This window comes from Megalobrama amblycephala, linkage group LG19 (genome assembly GCF_018812025.1).
Source record: "Megalobrama amblycephala isolate DHTTF-2021 linkage group LG19, ASM1881202v1, whole genome shotgun sequence".
NCBI lineage: Eukaryota > Metazoa > Chordata > Actinopteri > Cypriniformes > Xenocyprididae > Megalobrama > Megalobrama amblycephala.
The window spans coordinates 11,667,492-11,685,929 of record NC_063062.1 but is presented as its reverse complement, the minus strand read 5'-3'; the positions used below and the strand labels follow the sequence as shown (position 1 = coordinate 11,685,929).

Below are 18,438 nucleotides of genomic sequence, written 5' to 3'. Positions count from 1 at the left end.
CTGCATAGTGACTTGGTAACACTTGAGTAATTATTGATGCATTTTATGACCACGTTGAGAGTAAAAAAAAAGACAATTGCTCACATCTCAGATACTTTAATGTTGTGATTAGTAATTAATTAGTAATTCTTTATAATTTGTCATAGTTACCTATTAGTTTAGTTGGTTAATGATGCCAATCTCAGTCTCTAATTATTGATTAGCTAATAAGGAACCGACTTAGTCCTAAATTTGATATTACTTACTGATTAGTTAAACTTGTTTCAACATTAATAGTAGTAGCTGAAGTGTTAATGTAGTACTACTCATTAGTCCAGTATTACTTTCTGCATAGTTATTAATGGTGGACCATTATTCTAAAGTGTTACCAAAATATGTGAAGCGCAGGACCTTTAAGGTCCTCAATCAAAGACAATATTCAGTCATCTCTTGTCTGTTTCCCCTAGAAAGTAAAACAAAAACTAGTCAATAGAATAGAATTGAGAAAAAACTTTTCCAAAAACAAGTTGTTGAGGGGACAAATTAAAATAAGAAATATGTTTACATATTGTATATTTTTATTTTAGCGTTTTGGGCATTTAGCTTGGATTATTTTAGTATGTTTTCAATCATTTTGAAGTCTTCTATCAGCCCGTTTGCTGAGGCCCCCTAATGGACCCCGGCCGCCTCGTTGGTCACTGGGCCAGGGGAGGGTCCTGTCTATAAAGATTCTATCCTTAACGCTTTAATTTTATTCTCCGATTTTTTTTTTTTTTTTTTGTCTTTAACTTTTTTTGTAAAGTCCCCAAAGTAAAACTGAGTAAACACACTACGAAGAGAGAGAACACAGTGTACATTTGGCAGCAGTCCGCGTGGTTTCACAAAAGTAGGCGTTTCCGTTTGCTCTGCAAAAATTGTTCTAGTGTACATGCCGTAGTTCCAACTTCCTGTTTTCATTTGTCCCAGATTGTCATACGATGAAGGCGGTCCTTGCACCCTAGTTCACTGCGAATACAAGTTTTAAACTTTAAACGTCTAACGTTATCCAGCTTCTGCACAATGTCATCCAACAGTGGTATTCAAATCCCCAGCCGGCTGCCTTTGCTGTGTACTCATGATGGGGTGCTGTTACCCGGCTCGACCATGAGAATCAGCGTCGACACGGCGAGAAACATGCAGTTAGTGAAGAGCAGACTGCTAAAGGGGACCTCGCTGAAAAGCACAATCATAGGGATCATTCCTAACACTAGAGACCCCGAGCACGACAGCGATGAGCTCCCGTCCTTACACAGGTGGGTCTGTCAAACCCGCTGCAGATTCAGTGTGATGCAACTGTCATTGAGTGTCGTTATGAAACTATTTGCAAGGAAGTCCAGTAGTCATTTATTATGATTTTATAACACAATAACTTACTTTTATTGTATCCTAAGCTTTAGTTTTAAACTTTAGTTTATGTATAACTTTGACATTTTGGAATCTTTTTGGTTACCATGGTATTGTTTATAAGGGTGATGACCGACATTTAGACACTATTTTGTATTCACTGAACTTTACCTTGAGGATGTTTTAGTTAAATGGTGCTCAAAATCAAACATTAATCTAAATGCTGGTTTTTATATGCTAAGAGACTAGTAGTAGCGGTGTTCGTTTTCTAGAATAATCGTTTGAGCTGCAGATGGACTTTAACCTTGCGAGTCTCTGCTCTGTTAGCGATCAGTGGACATGTCTCATATGTTTGCGACCTGTCTAGACCGGTTTAATGTAAAACATGGACATATAAGATCATTAAAAAAACAAGACAGCAAGACATGTAAATGTGATAAAATGTTGAAAGTTATAAATGGAATGTATACAGTACATCTATTCCAAGCTGGGTGTACTTTATTAGGTACATCTAGCTAGGGTTGCAAAATTCTGGGAATTTAAGGCTGGACACTTTCCATGGGAAGTAATGGGAATATATGGGAATTAACAGGAATTAAAGGATTAGTTCACTTTCAAAAAAAAAATGTTCCTGATAATTTACTCACCCCCATGTCATCCAAGATGTTCATGTCTTTCTTTCTTCAGTCGAAAAGAAATTAAGGTTTTTGATGAAAACATTCCAGGATTTTTCCAGGATAAATGGAATGTATATATCTATTCCAAGATAGGTGTACTTTATTAGGTACATCTAGCTAGGGTTGCAAAATTCTGGGAATTTAAGGCTGGAAACTTTCCATGGGAAGTAACGGGAATATATGGGAATTAACGGGAATTAAAGGATTAGTTCACTTTCAAAAAAAAATTTCCTGAAAATTTACTCACCCCCATGTCATCCAAGATGTTCATGTCTTTCTTTCTTCAGTTGAAAAGAAATTAAGGTTTTTGATGAAAACATTCCAGGATTTTTCTCCATATAGTGGACTTCAATGGCCTCCAGACAGTTGAAGGTCAAAATTACAGTTTCAGTGCAGCTTCAAAGGACTTTAAACGATACCAGATGAGAATATGGGTCTTATCTAGCAAAATGATCGGTCATTTTTGAAAATTCTTTTAAATGTATATGCTTTATATAAACAAATGATTGCCTTGTATGTGCTTCCGCCAAAACCGCACTTTTGTATTCTTCAAAAATGAACGCAGCGCTAGTTCTGTTTTTTTCCACAAGTAGAATAGGGAATGCGTAGGACACATCTTGGATGACATGGGGGTGAGTAAATTATCAGGAAAATTTTATTTGAAAGTGCACTAATCCTTTAATGGGAATAGACAGGGAATTTGCAAAATTGCAGGTTATCCTATAAAAGGGAACTTAAATGTAGTGGAAAAAAATATCTTGCAGCATAATCTTGGATAAAACAACCAGTTTTATCCAAGATAAAACACAAAGCACAATGCTTATTGCAGGGACATTGAGGCCACACCCCCTGCATGCACTGTGCATTCTTCCATAACATGCACATTTGATCAAAAATACAGAAAAATATGATATTATATTAATATTGTGAAATATTATTAAAATAAATAAATATATAATAAATATATAAATAAAATAATGGTTTTCTATTTTAATATTTATTAAAATAATTTATTTCTGTGATGCAAAGCTGAATTTTCATCATCATTGCTCCAGTTTTTCCAACATTGATACCTGAGTAGTAAATTAGCATATTAGAATGATTTCTGAAGGATCATGTGACACTGAAATAAATAACACACATAAAAATTGCTGCAATAAAAATATATTTATTTTACATATTTACTAAATTAGAATTAATTGGATGCAAAAAAGAAGAAATAACTGTTATTTCATGACTAACTGTTATTATGACCAAACAAAACGTTTATATTTATGTTTGTATATGATACATTTTATATAAAATGTATTTAGAAAATTCTATAAATTTCCCAAAATTTCCAATTAATTCCCATAAATTCCCATAGTTTACAAATTGGAATATTTCCAAAATTCCCCAGGTTAAGTTACAGTGGAAACTTTCTGTAAACTTTCCACCCCTTTGCCACCCTACACCTAGCACATAATAACATCACACAGATGCTGCAGATTTGTACAATTTTGGTGAGCCTTTGTGAATTGTGGCCTTAGTTTCCTGTTCTTAGCTGACAGGAGTGGCACCTGGTGTGATCTTCTGCTGCTGTTCAGAGATGCTCTTCTGCAGACTTTGGTTGTAACGGGTAATTATTTGAGTTACTGTTACCTTTCTCTCAGCTCGAACCAGTCCGGGCTGCGTTTCCCAAAAGCATCGTAGGCCTGAGTAGTTTGGAGAACCATTGCCACCAGTGGTCTCTATGATAAACAATAGGCTTGCGATGCTTTTGGGAAACGCAGCCCTGGTCATTCTCCTCGGACCTCTGGCATCAACAAGGCGTTTTCCCCTACAGAACTGCCGCTCACTGGAGATTTTCTATTTTTGGCCCATTGTCTGTAAACCCTAAAGATGGTTGTGCGTGAAAATCCCAGTAGATCAGCAGTTTCTGAAATACTCAGACCAGCCCGTCTGGCACCAACAACAATGCCACATTCAAAGTCACTTAAATCACCTTTCTTCCCCATTCTGATGCTCAATTTGAATCTCTGTCTTGACCATGTCTAGGTGCCTAAATGCATGTCTTAGTTGGCAGCTCACTAGGTTTTAACACAGCCAATATTTCTCTCAACCTTGACTCTGTGCGTCAGCAGCATGTTTGTACATTAACTCAATCACATTTTAGCTTCTTTACTATATGATTTCAATGACTAGAAGAATTTTAAATGGAAATGAGAAAATACTGGTATTGATGAAGTTATTATTATTTATAATCAATATTTAAATCAGTGTGTGTGCGCCTCTGTTAGATGTTATGATTGGCATAAAACCTACATAGGATATCACAAATTAGATTTGACAGAAAGCAAAACTTAGGCCTCAATGCTTAGTTTAATCTGTACTTCTGTCTTCTCAGTATTGGCACAGCAGGACTGGCAGTGCAGGTCGTGGGAAGCAACTGGCCGAAACCGCACTACACACTGCTCATTACGGGCTTATGTCGCTTTCGTGTGACCCAGCTGCTGAGAGAGAGACCCTTCCCTGTGGCAGAGGTGGAACAGCTAGATAAGCTGGAGCAGTACACAGAGGGGGATACGGCTGATGGAGAGCTGGGAGAGCTGTCACAGAGGTTCTATCAGGCAGCTGTACAGGTCAGGAGGAAAGAGACAGGCTTTTAAGTGTTTATGCCATGATTCTGTTGGCTATAAAAATAACACAAGTCTTTTTCCACAAGTCACAGATTTTATTCATTTGATACACCTGTGTAAAATATAAGATTAAGTAAGATTATGTAAAAGTTTTTGAAAGAAGTATCTGCTCACCAAGCATTTATTTGTTCAAAAATAAACATTAATATTGTGAAATATTATTACAATTTAAAATAACAGTTTTTTTATTTTATTTTAATTTATTTAAAAAATGTCCCCAATGACCCCAAACCTTTTAATTGTAGTATATACAGTACAGTCCAAAAGTTTGGAACCACTAAGATTTTTAATGTTTTTAAAAGAAGTTTCGTCTGCTCACCAAGGCTACATTTATTTAATTAAAAATACAGTAAAAAACAGTAATATTGTGAAATATTATTACAATTTAAAATAACTGTTTTCTATTTGAATATATTTCACAAAGTAATTTATTCCTGTGATGGCAAAGCTGAATTTTCAGCATCATTACTCCAGTCTTCAGTGTCACATGATCCTTCAGAAATCATTCTAATATGCTGATCTGCTGCTCAAGAAACATTTAATGTGTACAATTGTACAAAATATTTGTGTACAATATTTTTTTTTTCAGGATTATTTGATGAATAGAAAGTTCAAAAGAACAGTGTTTATCTGAAATCTAATCTTTTGTAACATTATAAATGTCTTTACTGCCACTTTTGATTGATTTAATGCATCCTTGCTGAATAAAAGTATTAATTTCTTTAATTTCTTTTCAAAAAAATAAAAATAAAAATTCTTACTGACCCCAAACTTTTGAACGGTAGTGTATAATGCTACAGAAGCTTTGTATTTCAGATAAATGCTGTTCTTTTGAACTTTCTATTCATCAAGGAATCCTGAAAAAAAAAAAGTACACAACTGTTTTCAACATTGAAAATAATCATAAATGTTTATTGAGCAGCAGATCAGCATTAGAATGATTTCTGAAGGATCATGTGACACTGAAGACTGGAGTAACGATGCTGAAAATTCAGCTTTGCATCACAGGAATAAATTACTTTGTCAAATATATTTAAATAGTACACAGTTATTTTAAATTGTAATAATATTTCACAATATTACTGTTTTTACTGTATTTTTAATTAAATAAATGTAGCCTTGGTGAGCAGACGAAACTTCTTTTAAAAACATTAAAAATCTTAGTGGTTCCAAACTTTTGGACTGTACTGTATGTATTTTAATGAATAAATAATAAATAATCTTTTATTTATTTACCTACTTTTACCAAAACACCTCTTTGAGCAATGATAACCAACATGAGAATTTGATAATTTTTTGATAAATTCAAATAATGGTAATTGATGGCAGCCAAATGTTTCGAAAAAATATACAGTCATGTGAAAAAGTTAGGACACCCTTTTGAATTCCATGTTTTTTTCAGAACAGGACATAATAAAAAAATCATCTGGTCCTTGGCAGGTCTTAAAATTAAAAAAAAAATAAAACCTCAGATGAACAAAAACACATGACATGTTACACCGTATCATTGCTTATTTAATAAAAATAAAGCCAAGATGGAAAAGCCATGGGTGAAAAACTAAGGACACCCTATGATTCAATTGCTTATAGATCCACTTTTAGTAATAACTTGAAGTAATCGTTTTCTGTATGACTTTATCAGTCTCTCACATCATTCTTGAGGAATTTTGGCCCATTCTTCTTCATAACGTTGCTCCAGTTTATTGACGTTTGTGGGCATTTGTCTATGCACAGCTCTCGCCACAGCTTTTCAGTCGGGATGAGGTCTGGACTTGACTGGGCCTTTATTCTTTTCTTCTCAGCCATTCTGGTTTAGATTTGCTGGTGATCTTCAGATCATTGTCCAGTTGCATGACCCAGTTTTTGCCAAGCTTTAGCTGTCAGACAGATGGCCTCACATTTGACTCTAGAATACTTTGGTATACAGAGGAGCTCAAGGTCGACTCAATGACTGTGAGTTGCCCAGGGCCTATGGCTACAAAACAAGCCCCAAATCATCACCCCTCCACCAGCATGCTTGACTTTTGGTATGAGGTGTTTGTTCTGATATGCTGTGTTTAGTTTTCACCAAACTTGGCGCTGTGCATTATGACCAAACATCTCCACTTTGGTCATGTCTGTCCAAAGGTCTTTGTTCCAGAAGTCTTGTGGTTTGTTCAGATGCAACTTTGTAAACCTAAGACCTAAGAGAGAAGAAGCTTGGCAACCCTTCCAAACATGCCATACTTGACCCATCTTTTTCTAATTGTATTGTCATGAACTTTATCATTTAACATGTTAACTTAGGCCTGTAGAGTCTGAGGTTCTCTGAGCATTACACAGTCTGATCTTGGGGTGAATTTGCTGGGGCGTCCACTCCATGGAAGATTGGCAACTGTCTTGAATGTCTTCCACTTGTAAATAATCTTCCCTACTTTAGAATGATGGACTTCAAATTGTTTGTAAATGGCCGTATAACCCTTCTCAGATTGATGGCAAAACAATTGCTTCTCTAAGGTCTTTGCTCATGTCTTTCCTCCTTGGCATTTGGTAACACAGTGTGTGAAGTCTCCAGACCAGCAAACTGCCAAGATTTCAGCTTTTATAGATTTGCTCACACTTTCTGATGATTAATTAATCAAAGGCATTTGATTAGCAGTGCCTGACTGCTACTTACCCTCTTAATTCCTATGTTAGCAGTAAGGGGTTTATTAGTTTATCACACATGGCTTTTCCATTATGGCCTAGTTTTTGTTAAATAAATAACATGTGTCATGTGTTGTTGATCATCTGAGGTTTTATTTTCCAAATTTTAAGACCTGCCAAAGACCAGATGATTTTTTTTTTTTGTTATGTCCTGATACGGAAAACCATGGAATTCAATAGGGTGTCTTAACTTTTTCACATGATTGTATATGCTAAATATATGTTTTAAAGACATCCTTTTTTTCATGACTGAAGAAAAAATGAATGTGATTGTGTTTTTTCTCTCATTTGGCACCGGTCATCTATACGGTGAGTCATCATTTAAACACCGAATGAATAAAAAGGCTTCATTCTTTGCCAAATGCTACAGAATGAATCATTGCATGTAGGCTTTTCATTCATTGTATTGATAGTGTTCTCTGGCCTCTCTTTGTCCAGCTGGTCGGGATGTTGGACATGTCTGTGCCTGTGGTGGCTAAACTCAGGAGGCTGTTGGACAGTCTGCCTAAAGAAACCCTACCGGATGTCCTGGCCTCCATGATCCGCACTTCCAACAAAGAGAAACTGCAGGTGCAACAATAAGGGTTATTGTGCATGGTTCTACAATCAGTATGATTCATCTAGTGTGATCACGCACCATGTTTTCCTAAACTAAATTTAGTACTTTTGTTTTGTTTTTTATGTTTTCTGAATGTGTTGTTGTCAGGTGCTGGATGCAGTAGACTTGGAGGAACGGTTTAAGAAGGCCCTTCCTCTGCTCACCAGACAAATCGAGGGGCTCAAGTTGCTGCAGAAGACCCGTAAACTCAGACCTGATGATGACAAAAGAGTAGGTCAATATTTGTTTATCTTTCTGTCACCTTCCTCCGCAACTTCCTGCTAAATCAGAGTTCTTCTCATTTTTCCTAGGTGCTGGCCATCCGTAAAGGTGGTGTGTTCCCAGGTCGTCAGTTCTCGCTGGATGAGGAGGCGGAGGATGAAGATGGTGATGACACGGCTTTGCTAGAGAAGAAGGTGAAGGCAGCAGCTATGCCAGAGGCAGCACTGCGCGTGTGTCTCAAGGAGCTCAGAAGGTATGTTCTGGTAATTTGAGAGGAAACCACATTTCACAGTTGGCTAGGCACAAGGGACTTTTCACTGACCAGTGCCTGCATGTTAGATTAAAATGAAGTCAATGTCTTTACAGTTTAATCATTATTTTAATTAATAACACATTCATGACTCCCCCTGCTGAGCTGCTTCCTCCCTGGATTTCTTCCTTATCTACCCAACATCTTAACCCTCTGGTGCCCTTCACATGGTGGCCAAAAATTATTATTATTATTATTATTTATTATTATTTCAACTAAATTAATGTACTAGGTTTTATTTTGATAATGTTTTTTATTTATATATTTTGTATTTTTAGTGAATTTTATGGTACTAAATTATATTTATGCAGTAGTTATAATCCATTTTTATAATCCAAATGTACAACTTAAACTGTCATAAATATTGAATGCTTTGGAGTACAGACTTAAGTTTAATCTCTTTTTAAAGACAACACTTGGCAAATTATTGCTGAAGTGAAAAAAGTTTTAAAAAGTAAACTTAAAAAAAGTTATAGAATTTTACGTTTATTGTTATGAAAAGTGCACAAAAATAATTGTTTCCACTTTTATATGAAATATATATTTTCTAAAACACTCTAAGATAGTCAAAGTCATAAATCTAAACAAGTTGTGTTCCAAATTTGAGCTTGATATCTCAAAAAACATGCTTTCGGTAAGATTTTGTTTGGGAGCAGGTACCAAAGGTTTCCACTAGATGAAATTCGTTTCCCATTCATTTCTAAAGTAGTCATTTTTGACTGTAAGTACAAGTGTGACTATTTTTTTTTATCAGGACCATTTAACCTGGACCATTTAACATTTAACCATGTCCATGATTTTTTTTGTGTGTGTGTGTGTGTGTGTGTGTGTGTGTGTATTCACATAGCAAGTGCCATTTGTACCATCCAAAAAAATTGAAAAAAAAACAACACATAAACAAAACACTTTTTTCTCCTCAATTATTCTGTCAAAAATGACCACCAGAGAGTTAAGAGAAAGGTTTTTTTGTTTTGTTTTGTTTTTTTGCCACAGATTAAAAAAGATGCCACAGTCCATGCCAGAGTATGCCCTCACCCGGAACTATCTGGAGATGATGGTAGAGCTGCCCTGGAGCAAGAGCACTACAGGTAAGAAAGCTTTTTAAAATTAAATTAAATTAAATTAAATTAAATGTATTTGTATATTTTTTTTATGTTTTTAAATTAAATGTACATGCATTTTTGTTTTTGAAGTTTCCAAACACTGTTAGTCACTAATTATTAATTATTAAACTATTAAATTATTAAACTATTTGTCAAACCTCAAATTATTATAGTAGTATTTTATATCATTCTAAATATAATTAAAATATGTAGTATTATATTATTAAATTAAGTCAAAGTATAGCACTATTTATTGTAGTATTTCTACAATTTGTTACTGTAGATATATTGTGTATTTCTAAATGACCTAGGCTATTTTTTACCAGTGTTTTGTACACTAATGTTCAAAAGTTTGGGGTTGGTAAGATTTTTAAATGTTTTTGAAAGAAGTCTCTTATGCTCACAAAGGTTGCATTTATTTGATCAAAAATACAGTAAAACAGTAATTTTATTACAGTTCAAAAAAAACTTTTATATTTTGATGTTTTTAAATGTACTTTCAGCATAATTTCTCCAGTCTTCAGTGTCACATGATTCTTCAGAAATCATTCTAATATGCTGATTTGCTGCTTAAGAATCATTTTTTACCAATGTCGACTGCTTTACTGAGTTTTTGAAATGAGCATTTTTTCAGCATGCTCTGATCAAGAGACAACCCCCCCTTTTCGAGGGAATGCCTCCCAAAACTCGTGCACGAGTATTGGAAAACGAGTGTTTACCACCGGCATTCGCTGTGTCGTGTTAGTGGATTCATTATGTTGGACTCACCGCAGGTAACTCATAATCTGCAGTTGTTACTCCTGTCTCCGGACAAAAACATTGCATGCGGCGCCTGTGGAGTGTGGAAAGTTACAGGCGCAGCCACGCTTGTCTCTCACAAGGATCATGGCAGTAGACAAGCCAGAGAGCCAATCCGCGCACGTCTCTCACAAGGAATGTCACGGCAGTGATTGACAAGCCAGAGGGCCAATCGTTTACGCGATGATCACGTAAACGATTGGCTGATGTTTTTAAGGCCCTACCTCGTGCAAGATGATGTATATTAATATTATTCTTTTATCAGTTAGTAAAGACAGTTTCAAGTAATATTGCAAAAATGTATAAAACAAAACATCCTCTTTAGCACCTTTAAGAATCATTTCCTATTACCAATGTTGCACTGCTTAATATTTTTTCAAACGTGATGCATTTTTTCAGTATGCTCTGATCAATAGAATGTTCAAAAAAACTCTCACTTTTTATTTAATTTAATGAGGTATTGCACAAATATTAGTATATGCTAATTTAAAAAAATCTCACTGACCCCAATTTTTGAATTGTAGTGTATTTATACACTAAATGTATAATAAACATTTTTGAAAATTAATTTAAAGAAATGTTTAATAGTTTAATTTTTCAGATACAAAAATGGCTAATTTAATCAGTTATCAAAAGTTATCTCGAGATTTCGTCTAGAGCAGTTTTAATTGTTGGTAACAACTTTTAACTATTAAATAAGCTTTTCATATAAAATCAATCTGAGAGTTTGCTTACACTGTTTCTCCTCCAGTAGAGGGAGTCTTTTACCAATTTTTGTGAATGAATTGCTGTGAGTCTACTGTAGTGGTGGAGAGCTGTTTACATGTGTTATTCTTGTCATGTTCTCCATGGCCACATGGGGGAATCTGAGAATTCAAATACAGTAATCAAATTGCCAAGCATAGCTAGAATGTTTGACCATATGTTGAGAAGCATTAAACATACCTTTGTATTCATTCATTTTTGGTGTTTTCTATTATTATTTCATGTGCAGGATTGCAACTATTACTTATCAATTTACTAGCACACTCAAAGGAATGTTCAAAAGTTTATGCATTACTTACTATCCTAAGGTTAAAGCTTGCCTTGAAATAGGATCTCTGACTATCCACGAAGGGCTCGAACAAACATGCGCATGTGATTGTATGAGCTCACACACACACACACACACACACACACACACAGAACGCCATACATACCTCTGAATTTCCCTTGCTAGATGTGTAGCAGACCTTGGGGCAGGAATTCTGCTGGGAAAGTCTCATGTACTTGAAGTGCATTTCACAGTCTTTTAAGCTCAGCACTTAAGGGTGGGACAGCATTAGAAGAAAACTGATTTAGTGGTTTGATCGGCGCTTGAAAGCTGGGAATAGAGAGGTCTGCCCTTACAGGAATGTTCTCCTGTAAATACAGAATTAGACAATCCATGATTTGTGAGAACCATAAAGAAAATTCTGTGCCCAGTTTAAGTTTACTTTATGAGACAGCTGCACGTATGTCTGTATCTTATTACATCAAGCAGTGGAAATGCATATGTCTTTGATAAAACACTCACATTCCTTTCAGAATTTTTACATCATGCGTGCAATCAAGGGCTACAATGACTGTTTAGGGTCTGTAAGATGTTTTTGAAAAAATGTATTTTATTTTCACCAAGGCTTCATTTATTTGATCAAAATACAATTAACATCAGTAATATTTTGAAATATCAATTTAAAATAACTGCTTTAAATTTTAAAGGTGCCCTAGATTGTTTTTTTACAAGGTGTAATATAAGTCCTAGGTGTCCCCTGAATGTGTCTGTGAAGTTTCAGCTCAAAATACCCCATAGATTTTTTTTTATTAATTTTTTTAACTGCCTATTTTGGGGCATCATTAACTATGCACTGATTTTTTCAGCACGGCCCCTTTAAGAGATGCGCTCCCTCTGCCCCACGAGCTCTCGACTATATATACATCGCATAAACAAAGTTCACACAGCTAATATAACCCTCAAATGATTACAAGATGTTCGTCATGCATGCTGTATGCATGCTTCGAATTATGTGAGTAAAGTATTTATTTAGATGGTTACGTTTGATTCTGTGTGAGTTTGAGGCTATGCTCTGTGGCTAAAGCTAACATTACACACTGTTGGAGAGATTTATAAAGAATGAAGTTGTTTATGAATTATACAGACTGCACGTGTTTAAAAATGAAAATAGCAACGACTCTCGTCTCCGTGAATACAGTAAGAAACGATGGTAACTTTAACCACATTTAACAGTATATTAGCAACATGCTAATGAAACATTTAGAAAGACAATTTACAAATATCACTAAAAATATCATGATATCATGGATCATGTCAGTTATTATTGCTCCATCTGCCATTTTTCGCTGTTGTTCTTGCTGGCTTACCTTGTCTGTGCACAGATCCAGCCGTTAATGCTGCCTTTCCTTGTCTAATGCGTCAAATGGGCTGGCATTATGCAAATATTGGGGTCATACATATTAATGATCCCGGCTGTTACGTAACAGTCGGTGTTATGTTGAGATCCGAGTGTTTTCTGGAAGTCTTTTAAACAAATGAGATTTACATAAGAAGGAGGAAACAATGGGGTTTGAAACTCAGTGTATGTCTTTTCCGTGTACTGAACTCTTGTTATTCAACTATGCCGAGGTAAATTCAAATTCTGATTCTAGGGCACCTTTAATATATTTTAAAATGCAAATTATTGATGCAAAGCTGAATTTTCAGCATCATTACTCCAGTCTTCAGTGTCACATGATCCTTCAGAAATCATTCTGATATGCTGATTTGCTGCTCAAGAAACATTTATTATCATTGGCAATGTTGAAAACCCAACCATGATATATTTTTTAATAAATAAAAAAGCATTTATTTGAAATAGAAATCTTTTGTAACATTATAAATGTCTTTAGTGTCACTTTTGATTAATGAAATGCATCCTTTCTGAATAAAAGTATTAATTTCTTTCAAAAAAATCTTTGAATTGTAGTGTATATATCATTATTTTAACTCTATAACATGTTTCATTGTTATCTAATTAGATTGCCTGGACATCCGTGCGGCGCGGGTGCTCTTGGATAATGATCACTATGCCATGGAGAAACTGAAGAGGAGGGTGCTGGAGTATCTGGCTGTGCGGCAGCTCAAGAGCACCCTTAAGGGACCCATACTGTGTTTTGTGGGACCCCCCGGTGTGGGAAAGACCAGCGTTGGGCGTTCCATCGCTCGCACGCTGGGTCGAGAGTTCCACCGCATCGCCTTGGGGGGAGTCTGTGATCAGTCTGACATCCGTGGCCACAGGTAAGAGGTCATCATAAAGGTAGTAGACTCAAAGTCTGATCTTCAAACAGGCATGCTACGTGATACATATAGTCTCAGTGTCTGACTGCTTTGAGAAAGAAACTGTAGTTATACGGTCATTATACAGGCAGGTCAGAAAGATCCTTTTGCGGTGCGTTCTTGGCCAGAATAAACTGTGTGGGCCAGACTTCATGCTGATAATCAAAAGTCTGACTGAACAAGTATATACATTGCTGTGCAAAAGTTTGAGGTTGGTAAGATTTTTTTTTTTTTAAGAATTATCTTATGCTCACCAAGGCTGCATTTATTTGATCAAAAATACATTAAAAATGGCAATGTTGTGAAATATTATTATAATTTAAAAACAACTCTAATCCTGTGATGGCAAAGCTTAAAGGCACAATATGTAAATTTTCGCCGCTAGAGGTCGCTTATTCAAAACAAGGTTGTAGTTTGATGACGCCTTGGTTTTTTGGCGGAATCATGGGAGGTGCTGTTTTCACGTCTACAGCCGGTGGAAAAGAATTGGGATGGGACTCGGGCAGAAATCATATTCATGGATGAGATTATTAACGTTACTGTAGTATGAAGCAAAACAGGAACCGAGTGCTGTGCAAGCAGAAACGAGGCCGCTTGAGCGATTACTAATGAGGAGACGAGGACGACACACGTCTTGAGAGCAGCGGAAGTTTTATTATGCCGCAGTCGCTGTTTCTGCTTCTTCCGTTCAAACGTATGTGGGGTAAAGCAGCGCTGTTTTATCATATTAGATAAATGTTGAAAGTTGTTATAGTGCTACACTGCATTCGCAAAAAATCGAGGGTAACGCGGGTATGATGTCATTGATAGGTGACATACTGTCCGTATGTCACCTATCAATGACATCATACCCGCGTGTCCTGGTTAAAATTTCTCTAGATGTAAACATTCTTGGAACCATTTGGGATAATGTAAGTACACAAGTCAACAAAATATATAACACTGTTCTAGAAGTTTTTGGATATTTTTTATTCCAAAAATCTTACATATTGTGCCTTTAATTTTCAGAAGCTGTTACTCCAGTCTTCAGTGTCACATGATCCTTCAAAAATCTCTCTAATATGCTGATTTAGTGCTCATGAAATATTTATTGTTAAGTTGCTAATATAAGTCTTAATATTTTCATGAAAACCATGAAAGGATTCTTTGACAAATTCAAAGTTCAAAAGAACAGTATTTATTTCACAGACTTTTTTGTAACAATATAAAAGTTTTAACTGTCACTTTGGATCAATTTAATGCATCCTTGCTGAAAAAAAGTATTCATTTCTTTAAAAACAAAACAAAAAAAAAAACAGTACTGACCCCAAACTTTTGAATGGTAGTGTATACTATATAAACATCAACCAGTTTTTGGATTATTGTAAAAAAAAAAAAAAAAAAAAAAAAAGAAAAAGGCTGTATTTCCAGAGCATTACTAAAACCCTGTGACACCACTGTGATTAACCTGGGTGTTATGTTACTAATCCAAGTTCTATCAGACGTTTGAAACTCAAGCCATTCAAGCTTTTGTTTTGCAATCAAATGGTGAGTCATAACCAAGATGTGAAGCATGCAGCGATGTAGATGTGTCAGATTGAGGTGTCAGACTATGATGAACCCACCAAAGAGACGTGTGACGTAGTGACCTATTAGTAACGAGAGAAACTTTAAACCTTGACCTGCACTGTGATTTCTTTTGATGTTCCCTCTGATCTCTTGTCACTATAGAAACTAGAAGGTGATAACATCATGACACCCTGCAGGCCGGGAGGAGCCTCTGTGCTTTCTGATTGGTTAATGTCAAACTTCACACTCTCATATGGAAAATGTGTCCTTAGGACAAACAGCTCTTACGAGACTTTTCCCCACACACTCTCTGCATTTGTCTCTTCACAACTCAGAGTCTGCGTTAGTTTACTACAGTAGAGTGTGTAAAGTTTAATGACAGTCTTACAGCCCCTAATGACTGTAATTAGGGCACAACTCCATCCTGTCTGTCTTCGTATCCTGCCTCTTTGGTAGTTCAGTAGGATGAAATGTTATGGCTTAAGTGTTTTCAACCCCATCAGATGCACTCGAGCCCCAGCAACATTTGTAAAGAAGTTATTCACCTAAACCCTGATACAGATCTTTTTTACTCCTCTCATCATGTTCCACCCCATCTTTTATCTCTCCCTCTCACTACTTTTTTCCTTCCCACTCCCACTTTATCTCCCTATGTCTTTGTTCTCAGACGCACGTACGTAGGTAGCATGCCTGGCCGCATTATAAATGGACTAAAGACTGTTGGGGTAAACAATCCTGTCTTTTTATTGGACGAGGTGGACAAACTGGGGAAGAGCCTGCAGGGAGATCCTGCTGCCGCCCTGCTGGAGGTGAGAGAAACTACATGTAGGTTACAGTATTGCTACTTGCCTTGACCAGAGTCTCACACTACAAGAAAATGTTATTTATTTTTTGTTGTGACACAACATGGGGAACTATAAAAATAAAATTTGCCTGGATGGAGGGGTGGGTGAAGGGATGGATGGATGGATGGATGGATGGATGGATGGATGGGAGGATGGATGAAGGGATGGATCAAGGGATGGTTGAAAGGATGGATGGATGGAGGAATGTAAGGATGGATGAAAGGATGAATGGTTGGATGGAGGAATGTAAGGATGGATGAAAGGATGGGTGAAGGGATAGATGAAAGGAAGGAAGCATGGATGAAAGGATGGAAGGATGAAGGGATCGATGAAGGGATAGATGAAAGGATGGATGGAGGACTGTAAGGATGGATGAAGGAATGGATGAAGGGATAGATGAAAGGATGGATGGATGAAGGGATTGATGAAGGGATAGATGAAAGGATGGATGGAGGAATGTAAGGATGGATGAAGGGATGGAATGAAAGGATAGATGAATGGATGGAGGAATGTAAGGATGGATAGAAGGATGGATGAAGCGATAGATGAAGGAAGCATGGATGAAAGGATGGATGGATGAAGGGATAAATGAAAGGATGAATGGATGGAGGAATGTAAGGATGGATGAAGGAATAGATGAAAGGAAGGAAGCATGGATGAAAGGATGGATGGACATTCCTCCATCATCCTTCCATCCATCCTTTCATCCATGGTTCCATCCTTTTGTCTATCCCTTCATCATCCATCCATCCTTGCTTCCTTCCTTTCATCTATCTCTTCATCCATCCCTTTATCCAATGGATGGATGGATGGATGAAGGGATAGATGAAAGGAAGGAAGCATGGATAAAAGGATGGATTGATGGAGGAAATTAAGGATGGAAGCATGGATGAAAGGATGGATGGATGAATAGATAGATGGATAGATGATTAAGGCTAAAAAAATTGCATTTTTTAAATTGCATTCAAGGGCAATATTGGCCTTATATAAGTGGATGGATGGATGAATGGATGGATGTACTGTGATATGCTTTCAAATTGAAAAACTGGAGATGGAATAGTGCAAAACCGACAGATATTTCTGAGGGCAGGTCGCTCTGTTCCAGAATAGCATTACTGCATGACATTGTATGCCAGGATACTGAAAGAAAATGTTTTTTGAAATGTGTTCATGTGTGGTCTACAAGATATTTTTGCATGCAAGGCAAGCGCATGCATACCATAGGGAGTAGTTTGTTGTACTTTCTGTACACAATATCACATACACATCACCATTTGCATACACTTGATTGCACATGAGCCAGTTTGTTTCCACTGAGATAAATATACAAATATCGCCGTGCATGCTTTGAACATCTGTATATCTGTGATTGTAATCCTCCTATCTGTTGGCATGACGTACTTTTACAATAATTCAGGGGGAAAGAAATGTATCTTACAATTTCACCAGAGATCAGCAGTCTGCATCGTGTGATCAGAAGATCGCCACTCAAAAATCATCCAGGGAGTGACGTTCATCTCCTACTGTAAAGCATGTGACTCCTTTCATTGTGCTCCAGATAGGATCTGGAGATAGGGAAGTTCATCACAGGGCGGACGTGACCTGACAAGCTCAGCAGAAAGCTCTATGATTTAGTTTGTCAGAGGCTCAGAATACACATGCTTTATTTGGGGAAGCATTTCAAAATAAATCGTTTTAAGATGGTTGTTTATAGCTATATCGATCTTGTTTTAAACCCTTAACCCTGAGTATTAAACTTCAGCACATAACTCATCTCATACCTCATGGTGCATCGTGGAGAGGTGTGTTATTACTTGACTAAAGGCCTGTTCGCACACAGGCTCATTCATCAGCTGGAAAATCATTCTGAAAGGGATTCCATGATTTTGTTCGACTGTGCCATTATAGTTATAGTTGTGGTGTGGACTCTTCTATTCTTTTAAATTGAAGGATGATTTTAAAAACTATATCTTTATCATTATTTATAGTTATCGTCCTTGGCGTGAATGGATTTTAAACAATTAGACTTACTGTTTTTTCAGGTTTTGTCAAATATCACTTTGCGTGGTAAGGTGCTGTCACATCAGCGAAATTTTGTGGGCAAAAAGGTCCATTGTTTATTGTCAATAGTTTAGTGATGTGTGAAGCACAGCTCATACAGAAGTTACTTTCAAACCAAAGCGGCACTCTTTTGGTCAATGTGATGAATTCTCATGACCAACTTGAACCCACTTGGAAAAACTCTTTCCCTCAAACGAAA

The 18,438-nt window shown here is 36.4% G+C and overlaps 1 protein-coding gene across 1 annotated transcript in view; it reads left to right on the top strand.

The window, feature by feature from the left end:
- Positions 1-912: 912 nt before the first annotated feature.
- Positions 913-18,438, top strand: part of lonp2 (lon peptidase 2, peroxisomal) — a 30,364-nt gene continuing 12,838 nt past the window's right edge. The window contains 8 exon segments of the mRNA XM_048169445.1: positions 913-1,271; positions 4,426-4,660; positions 7,841-7,972; positions 8,109-8,231; positions 8,312-8,475; positions 9,526-9,620; positions 13,488-13,746; positions 16,001-16,142. Coding sequence (XP_048025402.1) covers positions 1,039-1,271; positions 4,426-4,660; positions 7,841-7,972; positions 8,109-8,231; positions 8,312-8,475; positions 9,526-9,620; positions 13,488-13,746; positions 16,001-16,142 — 1,383 coding nt within the window. The 5' untranslated portion in view covers positions 913-1,038.